Source organism: Amborella trichopoda, chromosome 5 (genome assembly GCF_054954075.1).
Source record: "Amborella trichopoda isolate Santa Cruz 75 chromosome 5, AtrichopodaSantaCruz75HAP2 v2.0, whole genome shotgun sequence".
NCBI classification, from domain to species: domain Eukaryota; kingdom Viridiplantae; phylum Streptophyta; class Magnoliopsida; order Amborellales; family Amborellaceae; genus Amborella; species Amborella trichopoda.
In genome coordinates, this window is record NC_142340.1 from 32,693,067 (window position 1) to 32,707,357 (window position 14,291).

Genomic DNA, 14,291 nt, shown 5'->3' on the forward strand with positions numbered 1-14,291 from the left:
CTTGAAAAACCTCTCTATCCAATAAAAATCTTGAAAAACCAGCCTGAAAATCAGAGCTTCACCCTGAGTACGAGCCTTAGGGTTTCAGTCTTAGTTTTTTGTTTTCCCATATAAGTTGTATTCTCAGCTCTTCTGCTTCTTCCTTTTCTTCTGCGTGACTTGTCTAGTCCAAATTCTCCTTTTTTTTTCATCTTCGTTTCTTCTGTATATCACTGCAATCCGCTTGTCTCATACGACTGTTGCAAATGGTCACTGTAATCTGCTTCTCTCATACGATTGTTGTAACTGGTATTAGAGCTTTTATTATGTTCAGACCTTATGCTCAGAGCTTGTAGTTGTTGTTTTAATATATAAAGTGAAGTTTGCCATCTCTTCTAGTAAGATTTTAATTTCTGCTTCCTCTATTTATACTTTATGATGTTCATGTTCAGTTTTAATTTGATTTAAATTATTTCTTCAGCAAGGCAATTTTATTTCTTTCGGTTTTTCAAAAACCCATACGCCTGTGTGTTGTTTCTCGAACTGTGAGGCCGTTTAGCCTAGAGTGCGTTTAGGCCGTTTTGGTTCAAAAAAAACTTTTCTATTACAGGAGGCCTTATGTGCCAAGAAAAACAACATGGGAGAAATAAATTGCTTAGCTAAAGAAAATAAATTAGATCGAAACAATTTTGAGCATCTATATCATTTGGATAAAAACGAAGAAAAAGATATTTCAAATCTTAGTAGAAGTATGAATGGACTTTTTCATTTTTGCAACCACTGGTTTAAAATATTTCCAAAAATCAACAAAAAATTTCAGAAAAGATTTCTAAGGTAGAAACTAAAGTAGATAGTTTAAGAATTATATATAATATAGACTTAAACCCTGAGTAAAAAATTTGCTAAAAAATTTTGAACAATCTTTAAATGAAAACAATGTTTTCAAAGAGCCTTATGAACCACATAAGTCACTCTACTTTGGTACTGAAATCCTGACTTTAGAAGAAGAGTATAATGATTTCAAAGCCATAAAAGATATCCTTGAATACTGTAAATACCGGTATATCAAAGAAACTGATTTTAAAGAAAGATCAAAGCTTCAAAAAAGTATGCAAGAATTGTTTTCTGAAAATGAAAATCTCATGATAAAAAACAATTACCATCTGATTTTAAACATAGATGAAGATAAGTCTTTTCGGTTTTTAAAGTCAAAATTGAGTCTGATACATAATCAGATTCAAAAAAAAGCAAAGAAGAAAAACCAGCTTCGGAATTAAAAAAAAAAAGAAAGGTTGAAGAGCCAGATCACTTGGATTTTGACCCCGATACCAAAAGGTATTCAGCCCAAGAATGGGAAGACTACCTAAGAAGTTTTCAAAAAGAAAATTTTCAAAATTTTCAAAAAGAAAAAGAAGCTTCTAACAAAGAAGACTTTTGCCAGACTACTGAGGAGAAACCTCAAGCGTCTGCAGCATCTGAAAAACCAATTCCCACTGTAAACAACAGAGGGAAAGATCTAAACAAACATAACGTTTCAGTAACTGGAATGTATTTGAATATTAAAAATGTTCCCTTCTCTGAATACAACCAAGTTATCAGCGAATGGGCACAATCCATGACTATTGTTATAACAAACAATCCTGCATGGACCATTGATAGATTTTTCGACTACCTTGCGAGAACACTGCAAGGTGATTGTTTACAGTTCCTTCGAAAGTGGGAGGATTCGATAAAAGGAAAAAATGTCAAAAAATAACTCTTTGATAAGAAAAAAGAGGACCTTTGGAAAAAAGTAACAAAACTTCTAAGAGAGGAATTCTGTGGCATTGCTTTTGATCTGAATCTAAAAGAAGATTCGGATTATTCACTAACAAAATTAAAGTTTTGTAAAATCCAAAGTTTTGAACCTTTTGCCAAAGAATTTCAAAAATGGTACCAAATGTTAGATGAAATCAAATATAATTTTTGGAAAAAACAGTTTTTTAACAAACTACCTTTTCCATGGGATGAAATTTGCACCAGAAAATATGACATGTTACTGATAACACATCAGTAGATACTCTTGGAAAAAGGATCAGATTTGCATTCTCTATGATAAAAAACCATTGCATCGAAGTCAAAGCAGCCAAGCAAATCAAAAAAGGACTTAGCATAAACGATTGCACCAAACTTCTGAAGCAGTGCCACATAATCTTCTTTTATGTGGCCGAAAACTGGTTGGTTGACAGTTTTTCGACATCTTGCGGGAACACTGCAAGGTGATGTTTTACAGTTAAAAGAAATATTGGACTTTGAGATCAAATACAGTTGAGGCAACCAGTAACTTTGAAATTGTTTTACAGTTCAAAGAAATATTGCCACATCAAACACTACAAGGTGATGTTTTACAACAGTTACAAGATCGAAACTGTTGTTTTTCATACCAATGTTTTTTGTCTGAATAAAAATTCTCATACTAATCTAGATGTTTTTATCATGGATAGAAATTAAATAATTTGGTGTTATTTTAAACCAAATTTTACCAGTGACAAGATTAGATTGAATGCCTCCTATTATTGCTTTAATAGGGTCATTGAATCCTTTGCTTAAAATAATGACAAGGATTGGTGTGTCAATTCCATGTCTGAAAAGTGCAGTGATTTCAATCAAAATGATTCCTATGTGCAGGTATCTCAATCTTGGAAATTTTTTTATCATTTTGGAAATCTTGCTTTTATCAAAAATAGGAATTTCTACAGATCCATTTTCAGTTGCTCTTGCAGTGGTGTTTCCACTTAAGCGCTCAAAATGTCTGATATTCCAAAATTGGAATTTCGACCACTTGTAGATCTCTTCCCTTTTGAGATTTTTCAGTTTCTCAATTTTTTCTTCATCGATGAAGAATTCTTCTTGAATACATCACCGAGTTTTACAACTTGTTCAAAATCTCAGAATTGTTTTCCGAGTTTTCTTCTGAATGCATCATGAAAACATATTTGTCATGTTCTTCTGACTCGCTGTCAAATTCAGAGACTACTTCAAATTCAATTTCATCTTCAGAGATTTCTTCTCCAAAACAGATTTCAAAATTGTTTTCATCAAGCATTTTGATCATCTTTTTACCATTTTTCCCTTTTTGGGGACAATTAAGTGCTATGTGACCTTCGTTGCAGATTTAGCAACGACATGAATTCTTTAGTTTGTTGTTATTTTTTCTAACAACATACCTTTTCTTCTTATTAAATTTCTTACCCTTGTTCCACTTTTTCCAACGAAATCTTTTCTTTTTGAAAAATTTCTTTTTCTTTCCTTTTGCATCACACCCAAATTCTAAATTGTTTTTTAGAAGTTTGGTGCAGTCGTTTATGCAGTCCTTTTTTGACTTGCTTGGCTGCTTTGACTTCGATGCAATGGTTTTTTTATCATAGAGAACACAAATCTGATCTTGTTCCCAAGAGTATCCATTGATGTGTTATCAGTAACATATTTGTCATATTTTTCAATTCAAATTTCATCCCATGGAAAAGGTAGTTTGTTTAAAAATTGTTTTTTCTAAAAATCATATTTGATTTCATCTAACATTTGGTACTATTTTGAAATTCTTTGGCAAAGGGTTCAAAACTTTGGATTTTACAAAGCTTTAGTTTTGTTAGTGAATAATCTGAATCTTCTTTTAGATTCAGATCAAAAGCAGTGCCACAGAATTTCTCTCTTAGAAGTTTTGTTACTTCTTTCAAAAAGACTTCTTTTTTCTTATCAAAGAGTTCTTTTTTGACAATTTTTCCGTTTATCGAATCCTCCCACTTTCGAAGGAATTGTAAAACATCACCTTGCAGTGTTCCCGTAAGATAGTCAAAAAATCTATCAGTGGTACATGCAGAATTGTTTGTTATAACAATAGTCATGGACTGTGCCCATTCGCTGATAACTCGGTTGTATTCAGAGAAGGGAACATTTTTAATATCCAAATACGTTCCAGTTACTGAAACGTTATGTTTGTTTAGATCTTCCCGTCTGTTGTTTACAGTGGGAATTGGTTTTTCAGATGCTACAAATGTTTGAAGTTTCTCCTCAGTAGTCTGGCAAAAGTCTTCTTTGTTAGAAGCTTCTTTTTCTTTTTGAAAATTTTCAAAATTTTCTTTTTGAAAATTTCTTAGGTAGTTTTCCCATTCTTGGGCTGAATACTTTTTGGTATCAAGGTCAGAATCCAAGTGATCTGGCTCTTTAACCTTTCTTTTTCCTTTTAATTCTGAAGCTGATTTTTCATCTTTGTTTTCTTCTGAATCTGATTCTATATCAGACTCAATTTTGACTTTAAAAACCGAAAAAGACTCATCTTCATCTATGTTTAAAATGGGATGGTAATTGTTTTTTATCATGAGATTTTCATTTTCAGAAAACAATTCTTGCATTCTATTTTGAAGCTTTGATCTTTCTTTAAAATCAGTTTCTTTGATATACCGGGATTTACAGTATTCAATGATATCTTTTATGGCTTTGTAATCAATATACTCTTCTTCTAAAGTCAGGATTTCAGTCCCAAAGTAGAGTGACTTATGTGGTTCATAAGATGCTTTGAAAACATTGTTTTCATTTAAAGATTGTTCAAAATTTTTGATTAAATTTTTGACTCAAGGTTTAAGTCTATAGTATTTATAATTCCTAAACTATCTACTTTAGTTTCTACCTTAGAAATCTTTTCTGAAATTTTTTGTTGATTTTTTGAAATATTTTTAAACCAGTAGTTGCAAAAATCAAAAAGTCCATTCATACTCCTACTAAGATTTGAAATATCTTTTTCTTCGTTTTTGTCCAAATGATATAGATACTCAAAATTATTTTGATCTAATTTATTTTCATTAGCTAAGCAGTTTATTTCTCCCATGTTTTTCTTGGCACCTAAGGCCTCCTATGATAGAAAAGTTTCTTTTGAACCAAAACGGCCTAAACACACTCCAGGCTAAACGGCCTCACAGTTCGATAAACCACACACAGGAGTATCGGTTTTAGAAAAACCGAAAGAAATAAAATTGCCTTGCTGAAGAACTAATTTAAATCAAATTAAAACTGAACATGAACATCATAAAGATAAATAGAGGAAGCAGAAATTAAAATCTTACCAGAAGAGATGGCAAACTTCACTTTATATATTGAAACAGCAACTACAAGCTCTGAGCATAAGGTCTGAACATAATAAATGCCCTGATACCAGTTTCAAAAGTGCTTGACAGTCCAAGAAAAATTGGCATTGAGATGTTTGAGACCAATTGGTTTTCTGTCTAAAGATAGATCTTTTGGTTCAGAAAATCGTGGTGCAAGACTGTTTGGTACTAATTGACTCAAACTTTTGGTTAAAGTTCTTTGACCAGAAAAATAAATATTTTTCCCAGATGCTTGGAAAGTTACTAGTTGCAAATCTTGGTTGTAATTTTCTTCAAAAAACCTGTCAACCAACCAGTTTGTAAGAATTTCCAAATCCTTCCAGTTGATTAACCGGGGTTGGATTTCATTATCAAAATTTCGTGGTTCAAAAATTTCGACAAATCTATTATCAATATTTTTTGTTGAGGTCTTAGTTTCGCTTGTAAGTTCTAGATGGCTTTCCACTCAATTGCAAGATCGAAACTGTTGTTTTTCATACCAATGTTTTTGGTCTGAATCAAAATTCTCACACTATCCTGGATGTTTTTATCATGGATAGAAATGAAATAATTTGGTTTTATTTTAAACCAAATTTTACCAGTGACAAGATTAGATTGAATGCCTCCTATTATTCCTTTAATAGGGTCATTGAATCTTTTGTCTAAAACAACGACAAGGATTGGTGTGTCAATTCCCTGTATAACTACATTTAAACCATTTGATGGTTTAAATGGTCACTAACTCAAGCTTGTATTGTCTGCCCATGCTTTTAACATTGTAATGGAACTAAGAATTTCATGCATGTAAGGTTAAATTCATAAAACCTTGATATATCATTCCAATTGATCTGTTCGACATAACCTAAAGCCAACAAAAAAGTACGAAATGAAAGGAATAAAATGACAAACAATTCATTAAGTATTTGAGCAAGAATTATAATTATTTCAGAAAGTTTATGTAACACGCATGCTCAAAACGAAAGAATTATCGAGATATTCTAGTGCATTACATAAAATCTAAATGCTGGAATAAATTGCTACCTCCAACGAATTTGGAACAATTGGACTTGATTTTCCTTTTGGGTCTTCTTTTGAACCATCATCAGAAGTACTCATAGCTGCAGTTTTGAAATAGAAGTAAGAGTAGTTCAAATCTTCAAGTCATAGATTGCACTCGAAGAAACATGTTTTTATTGTAGTAGTTATCTCACTCAGCTACGGATGTTTATTAAGATTGGAAAGGTCTCGACTCTCGAAGCTTAAAACATATGCAGAGATAGTAAACACTAAATATTCACATGACATATCAAAATCATACAAAAAGTATCTAAAGCACTTTGATCACTTCAGCCACATGAGTTATACAAGCAAAGATGTGTCTCTTCCACCAAAAAAAGATTTTAAATGTCACAGTAACTTCCACTAATGCACCACGGGAAAGGTTCTTGTGCAAGATTGCCATTGACAAGTATAACAAGTATGCATGTCCTAATACCTTTATCATTGACAAGTGACTCATTTCAAATTGATGGTCCAAATAAATTAAATGCCTATCCACCTGATCAAGCAATGAAAAATGAAGATTGCTTATCAACCTGGTTGAGCATTGAAAACAATAGATTGGTATCGATATTTGGAAGAGAGATTTCTTTTTTTCTTTGGGCACACCACACATCAATAACAAGCAAGGGCATCCTATTGTCCCAAGACAAGTTTGACTAAAAGTGGATAACTTCTCTGCATTTGCTAACCAGCTGAGCTGTTCAAAGGTTCAAAGAAACAAACTTCTAGTAAAGTACTTGAATCCAGCTAAAATTGACATCATGTGAAATGTCTACTATCTCATTTTTCTTTTCTTTTTTTTTGCTTTTTTTTTTTTATGAATGAAGAACTGTCTACTATCTTTCACCATTATGACAGCAAACATGTCAGCGGGAGTTTTTTTTTTTTTTTTTTTTTGGGTGAGTCAGTGGAGAAACGGCCCCTACCCTTGATAGGAATTGAGCTTAGGACGTAGCCTTGCAAATTGTCAAGCGCTAACCAATTAAGCCCAAGAGTTATAAGTTGATTCGTGCAAATTCTAGAAAACCTCACCTTTACACAACAAATCCTTTGATGCATGAAAGGATACAACAAAATAAGTACTTTAGGCACATCAGATCATGATCTATTGGGTATGATGACTGTGATGGTTGTCCCGATGATGAAAGGCCTAATCCAAGATATGGGGCTTATCTTGGTAGTCTTTCAATCACTGAAGAAGTAGAAGGAAAATGGTTAGGGGTACTTCAGGTGAACTGGTGTAACATACAAGTGCATCCATCTTAAGGGAATTTAAGCAGTTCAGATTTCTGGTTGGAAAATTCAACCAGAAAACCTATATTCAAGCATGCTAGAAATCCTAGATTTGCATCATCCAACTCAAGGTGAAGCATTGGAACATGTATATCTTTGATGTATGGATGCATATTAGGTACAGAAGGCAATTTTGGTGCTTCTCTTTTCTCAATTATTTACTTGTCTGGGCACACTCAACATGTCAACAACAATTTTAAGCGTATCTAAGTCTTTTCTTCGTTATTTTGTAAAGAATGAAACTAAGTCCTTTTAATTATGTCTAGGTCACATTTCTTTTTTTCATGGGAGCTTGTTTGAAGGCACTGAAGGCAGGACACTGTCTCGTTTACAAGATCCTGTTGTTCTCTATTTATGTTTTACTTCATTGAAAGGTCTTGGTAAACTGTGTGGTTTGGCAGCCATAAAATTCAAAGACAGCTTCTAACATCACAAACTAGAAACAATTCTAAAGAAAAAACATTGCTTCTGAAAACATAATGTTTAGAATAACTAAGAGAGATGGACGCCCCAAAGTCAACTTCAAAAGCAATAACAGGGGAAGCAAAGATGCCAAGTGGCCACACGTCATTGTAGTATTCTTAAATTATTCACGAAAAGGCAATAGCAACAGTAACAGAAGATGGATTAATCAATAAAGCCCCCAGTAAACATAAAGATTACATTGCATCAACAGAATTTGCATATGTTAACAAATACATCTTTCATAATGTTTAATGGAGAAACAAGGACATCAAGATTGAACGTCAGACCTTCAGCTGATGGTCCAGAAAGAAGACTCACTGGCTTTACAAGATTCCGTGATTGCATCCTAAAACCTTCATAATGTAGTGACTGAGGCCCTGTGCATCTTCTCCTCATCATGCGCAAATCTGGTGGCCCGATGTATTTGCAGGTTGAGTGATTAGGTAAGTTTAAGGTTGACAGTTCCACCTTAGCAAGTGGCCCGAAAGAACCTAGTATTTACACAAGAGTGCCACAGAAACTTAAGAAAAAGGTTTAAAGTAATTTAGAGATTGCCATATGCACTCATCTTTTTGCTGCCTGTACAAAAATTCTTCCTATTTCCACCTAAAATGTCGAAGGAAATATCAAGCTCATAGACTAGCTAGAACCTCCACCCATATAAATGGGCACATGGAAAAAGCATGCACACAAATAGCAATGCCCCTGCTTTCTAATTTAATCCATGAAATCAGACACTCCAAAGGAACACTTATGGTGTCAAAACTTGTAAAAAAATATGCCTCTAAGAACCTACTAAAACCAAACAAACAACAAAACTGTAGTAAAAAATTACAAGTAGCAGTTTATCAAAAAATAAATAAATTACAAGTAGCCACAGCAAGGAAACATCCACAATCCAAGCATGCAAGCGATCTTAGACATGATTGTACATCCCTGAGTGATAGATAAACTTACCCTAATATAAGACATAAATATAATGTCATAACCTTTATATCAGGTCCTACTCATCTGTAGGCAGTAAGACTGCACATAAATATGGACATACATGACAACCTAGCTATCTCAGGAATCGGTTCTGTAACAAAGGGAATTTTTAAATAACTCCTAATCATCTCCACAGAGCATAATTATCTAACAACTCATGTATCTAATGTAATGGATGGACCGATGGATGATGAAGGTAGATATAATGTTGGAAGCAAATCTAATGACACATTCAAATTACCTGAGCAACCTTATTGTTAGTGTTCCTGGCTATTTCAGTTAGGATATGTACATCAGAATTCTCATTGTAAGATGTCATAAAGTGGAGTGGTTATTATTCTATCCCCCAGCATCTGTCTTCACCATGTGTTTTGCAATTTCTTGCCCTCTAGGTTCTTTTTCTGCCTCTTGGTACCAATGAACTTCTTTATGAAGTCTATGAGTTACTCAAATATGTCGATTTGCAGTTTTCCAATAGTCACGATTCCTTTTCATGAGTAATCACACATTCATTGAACAAGAAAAGTATACATCAAACTGCATCCAAAGATATAACAAAACATATTCATAATCAATATGCTGATTCTAGATCTAAATATACACATACGCTGTGTGGAGATACACTTAATATAAGAGGACATATGTATGTCTAACCCAAGTTTTAGAAGAAACCATTTCAGACACAAAGTGTCCAAGTCAAACACAGACATGCATATATATGTAATCCCAGTAAGATAGCTCCAATTGGTTATCTCCTTAACCCATTTTTCTATTAGAAATCCCAAAATATCAACCCCTATTCTAGCACCTTTATGCTTGCACAGAAATGACAGTTCATAGCCCAAATCTAAGGACGAACTCAGTAGTAAAAACTATTCACATATTTTTTTATTTGTTACACTGTCACTGTATTAAACTATTTTTACCACGCACTGTGGGTCCATCTTCAAGGGATGTTGCAACCCAATCAAAAACAAAACATGGCCAGGTAAGTTATTATTTTCTTAATTATTGATCTTCTGTTTGCATTTTGAGGTACACATAAAAATTTCTGGTTCAGTATATGTACAACATAAAGGTGTTAATAATTCAATGTCCAATCTTCTCAATTTTATGCATAGCGAGTGCATCCAACTGCACAATTTTTGCAGATTTGAGCATGCCCAAATATTGATCTTATCTCTCAAATATGCATCAATAATGTCATGGTAAAGGATTTTAGTTTAGTCTCTTCATGTTATTTCTGAAGTTTCACATGCCAAAAGAAATACATTCCAGCCAAAGAAGTTGAAGGATCTAAACTTTGTTAAATATAATCAATAGAATCAATACATTAGAGAGCATCTTATATAATGTAACAATATTGACCCAGATAACTCAACAGATGAATATAGATGCAAGAAATGAATCTTTCAAGGAAATCATGATACATAACATCGGTATTAACAGCAGTGGAAACTCAAAACATGAGGTTTACTTTGAGGAGACTGAAAAGAATGAAAGATACTCAAAACATGAGGCTACCTTAGAGGAGACTGACAAGGACAAAATATAAAAAGGCAGGTGATGATTCATGCAAAGACCTAGATCAGGGGAGAGTAAATGATAAAAGGATTAAAATTTGCCAAACTGTTTTAGACGATTGATCATTTCTACAATGGCATTTAGTTCTACAATTTTTCATTAATCTAAGAGATGTTGCATGTGTGTGGAAAACATGATTGTGTACATTTTGTTTTATTTTTTCAAATGTGCTTATTATATGGTCTAAGAGGGGTGAGGACCTTAAACTTTCCCTTAACCAATCCCAAGCCCAGATAAAAGGGGTAGGTTGTGTTAGATAAGCAGCCAATATAAAACTTTACGAAAACTTCTCAGAAATCCATAATATAGACGGATAGGGAGTTATGTAGCCGAACCCAATTAATTAGGAAAAGGCTTTGATAATGATGATGAAATATACTAATTATATGCACCTTGGTTGTTATTTCGTCAAGGTGTATTTTTGCTTTTTCTCGAATTGAATAGTATAGTGCATGATATGAAGCATCTTCATGGTGTGGTGTTTGTGCCATGTTAGTGCAATTAATAAAATCTCGCATACCTAGCCTGTGGCAACAAAATCGAAACTACTTATCATGCATACGTCAGCCAATGACACTTTGTCATTGATGTGAAACATCTTTATAAATTTCACATGGAGCCAAAAACAAAAGTTGTGTGCAATGTTCAAAAAGCGCTAAGCGGATCCAAGGCGGCTTGGGGGGTCCAGGCCGCCCAGCGCCTAGGCGGGCGCCCAAAACCTGGGCAGCCCAGTTGAATCCAAATAAGGATTCTGCAATGCAGTTATTTCAGTATCAGTTATATGTATTGCAGTACATAATTCAAATTATACTACATATTAGCATTTAGCACACACTCCATAAACATAATCATAATCCATAAGTCGGTTCATACTCCATATCCAATTAAAACTTAAAATTTACAACCAACCAAATTATCAAACCAAGTTATCAAATAGTATCACACCAGTACTGCAGTACACCACCATGAGGAAGAAAACAAAATTGAATTATGAAACTATGAAAGTAATATTTGAAGACTCAAAAGAATCTTCAATAGTTCAATACACAATACTTCAATCAAAGTTCAAACTTCAAAGTTTAATAATTATTCAACAATCAACATTCATCATTCATTCATCATCAGAAAATCTTGGGTCAGCGACATTGGCATCATATTCATTGGAGTCGATGGAGTTATCACCCTCCTCGACATATTGGTCGTCCCCGTCCTCCTCTGTCTCTTCTGAATCAGCTTCTTCTTCCTCCTCTTCCTCTATCCTTGTTCTCTATGCAAAAGATCTAGTGGCCGTAGGAGGGTCAGCTGATGTCCCTGAAGCATCTATGACCATGTCCCATGTCAATCATTCATGCCCCTCGACCTCATCATCATCAACTAACCACTTCATAGCATGGTCCATATTTTTTGATCTGATGGGGTCTCTCTTATCTCTCTTAGCAAACTTGTCCTTCAAGAATCGATTATACTTGACATAGACTAGGTCATTGAGCTTCTTTGATTCAAGCATGTTCTTTTTCTTTGTATGAATCTAACAAAATCAAATGAAACTAATTAAAATCGAATATCTATGGTTCATATATTATTTATAAAATTATACAAATTACCCTTACAGCCTTACCCCTTCAAAAGTACTCCAATTGCGCTCACAACAGAATGCAGAAGTGGTTAGGTTTAAGATTCGAATGGCCAACTTTTGCAAATTTGGAGAACTAAACCCATGTTGGCTCCACCAATGGGCTGTAAAGATATAAAATAAAATCATAAATAGATAATAGAATTACCTGATTACTTGAACTTGATGAACTTAAGAGTATTATTAATACCTGGATCAATTTTGGCCCTTTGCCTCATCACCATTGGACTTCCAAAAGACTTTAATGAGCACTTGTAATTTATCATCTCATCAGCGCATATAATATCCTGCATATCAAGATCAGGGACTAGCACCTCTACACACTCATTAAATCCATTCATAATTGTGTCATTTGTTTGTATATCCTTGTCAATATAAAAAAAAATTGGGTTCAACTAATAACCAGCTGCATGCAATGGCCGATATAGCTGCCTATTCCACTTCTCATCAATAATCTCCCAAACAGGCTTGTAGCAGGTTTCTTCATCATTGAAATTTTGGGCTATCTCTCTTTTGCATTTCTCCATAGAATCATATATGTAGCCCATAGAAGGTTTGTTACTATCAACCATTCGAAGGACTTTGACAAGAGGAAAAAATACTTTAAGAGCGTCCTTCACCCCTCTCCAAAAATCTTTAGAAAGTATAATATCTCTCACCTTCGTCCCAACCTGATCCTTAGACCACTTGCATGCTCTCCACTCATCTGAGATTAACATTTGCCTCAACTGCACTCTCCTCGAATGTATGATATCTAGGCATAAGAACTAGGTCGCAAATCTCGTGACCCCAGGACTCACAATCTCTTTCTTCTTTGTAAAGGTACGCATCATGCTGAGGGTGAGATGGTGGCTATAAATGAAATTTGTAACTAACTTGGCCTTCTTCACTGCGCTTGATATCTCGATGAAAATGCCAAGAGCCTCAAGCATGAGGTCTATACAATGTGCTGCACATGGTGCCCAAAAGATTCTAAGATAAGCTATGCGCAACAAATTAAATACAGCAACATTAGGAGTAGCATTGTTTGTGACAACCTGTACAACAAGATGCTCCCCAACCTCCTTGATTCCCTTCTCTATCACTTGAAATATGTAATGCGCATCATGCATATGATCAGAGGCATCAATAGACCTCGAAAAAGACAATCCCTGCAGGACAATTCACAAGCAAATTCATCTGACTTCTTCTCTTCCTATCACTCCAAGCATCAGTCATAATAGAAATTCTATGCTGAGCCCATGCATCCTTCTTAAGTTCTACAGCTTCCTTCGTGGCACTCAATGCCTTTTTTTAAAAAATATCTGAAAACTCATATGGGGTTGGGGGTTTCATCCCAGGGCCAAATTGGCCAACTGCCTCTATTGCAGCATAGAAGCTGCTTAAGCAAGCGATATTGAAAGGAATGCCCGCCTCATAAAACCATGTAGCAAGAAAATACGCAGATCTATCTCTCTCTTCCTTCTTGATTATATTTTCAATGGTGGTTTACTTTTTTGTTTTATCTCCTGTAACCTCAAGGTCAAGCCAAAGTAAAAAACTATCTATAAGGCCTCTAACTCGAGGCTTCTTAGTCTCAGAACCATAAGCAATTACAACTCCTTTCCCCTTTCCCTTAATAATGGATTGCTCAACCTCTTGACATTCATCCATTTCCTCATCACTATCATCATCATCAAAATTGACCCGTACCCCAGACCTAATCTCTACTATAGAGGCAAATCTCTCATCTTTTTTCCTTTTCACCATGTTCAAAAATTGTTTATTTCCTCTTTAACAGCATCAGAAGTCTTTTTACATGGGGAAACATCCCCTCTGAAACTGGCAAGATGTTTCTTGAACCGGCTTATGCCCCTTTTTGTATCCTTTTCATAAAACTTGCATCTTATGCAATTTTTATCATTATGATCTGCGTTGGAGCCATATTTCCAACCGGGATCACCGCTCTTATTAGATCCCGAAGAAGACATCTCAAAAAAATGCAACTTACTAAAGCAATAAAAAGAATCACTTACTTTGAGTTTGATTGCTCAATCTTCAAACTTCCACCTCAAAGATGCTTCTCAATCGTCAAAATCTTCTAAAAAAACAGCTAGTAACTTGGCAAAAACATAAAAAAGTAAATATAATATCAATGAGTGCTGTTTTGATTAATTTTTGTTAACTTT

The 14,291-nt window shown here is 34.3% G+C and overlaps 2 protein-coding genes across 9 annotated transcripts in view; both read right to left on the reverse strand.

Annotated features, from left to right (window-relative positions):
- The window catches only part of LOC18432666 (uncharacterized), a 47,132-nt gene that overhangs the window by 29,082 nt on the left and 3,759 nt on the right, over nt 1-14,291 (reverse strand). For 4 of the 8 annotated variants that reach the window (XR_016055361.1, XM_088866493.1, XM_011624501.3 and 1 more), the window contains 2 exons: nt 8,207-8,410; nt 6,141-6,217 (listed from right to left, as the gene is read on the reverse strand). Coding sequence is in view for 7 of the 8 variants with exons in the window: in XM_088866493.1 (XP_088722619.1) it covers nt 6,141-6,217; nt 8,207-8,410 (281 nt within the window). In the remaining variant the exon portion in view is untranslated. Of the gene's footprint in view, nt 1-6,140; nt 6,218-8,206; nt 8,411-9,147; nt 9,444-14,291 lie in introns of all 8 variants that reach the window. The other 4 variants (XM_088866495.1, XM_088866494.1, XM_088866497.1 and 1 more) reach the window with 3 other exon arrangements.
- LOC148782050 (uncharacterized) lies at nt 11,459-14,223 on the reverse strand. Its single transcript, XM_088866498.1, has 4 exons — nt 14,139-14,223; nt 12,314-14,032; nt 12,109-12,227; nt 11,459-12,018 (listed from the first exon to the last, which is right to left on the reverse strand). The coding sequence occupies exons 2-4, from the start codon at nt 12,462-12,464 to the stop codon at nt 11,833-11,835; spliced, it is 456 nt and encodes a 151-aa protein (XP_088722624.1). The 5' UTR covers nt 12,465-14,032; nt 14,139-14,223; the 3' UTR covers nt 11,459-11,832.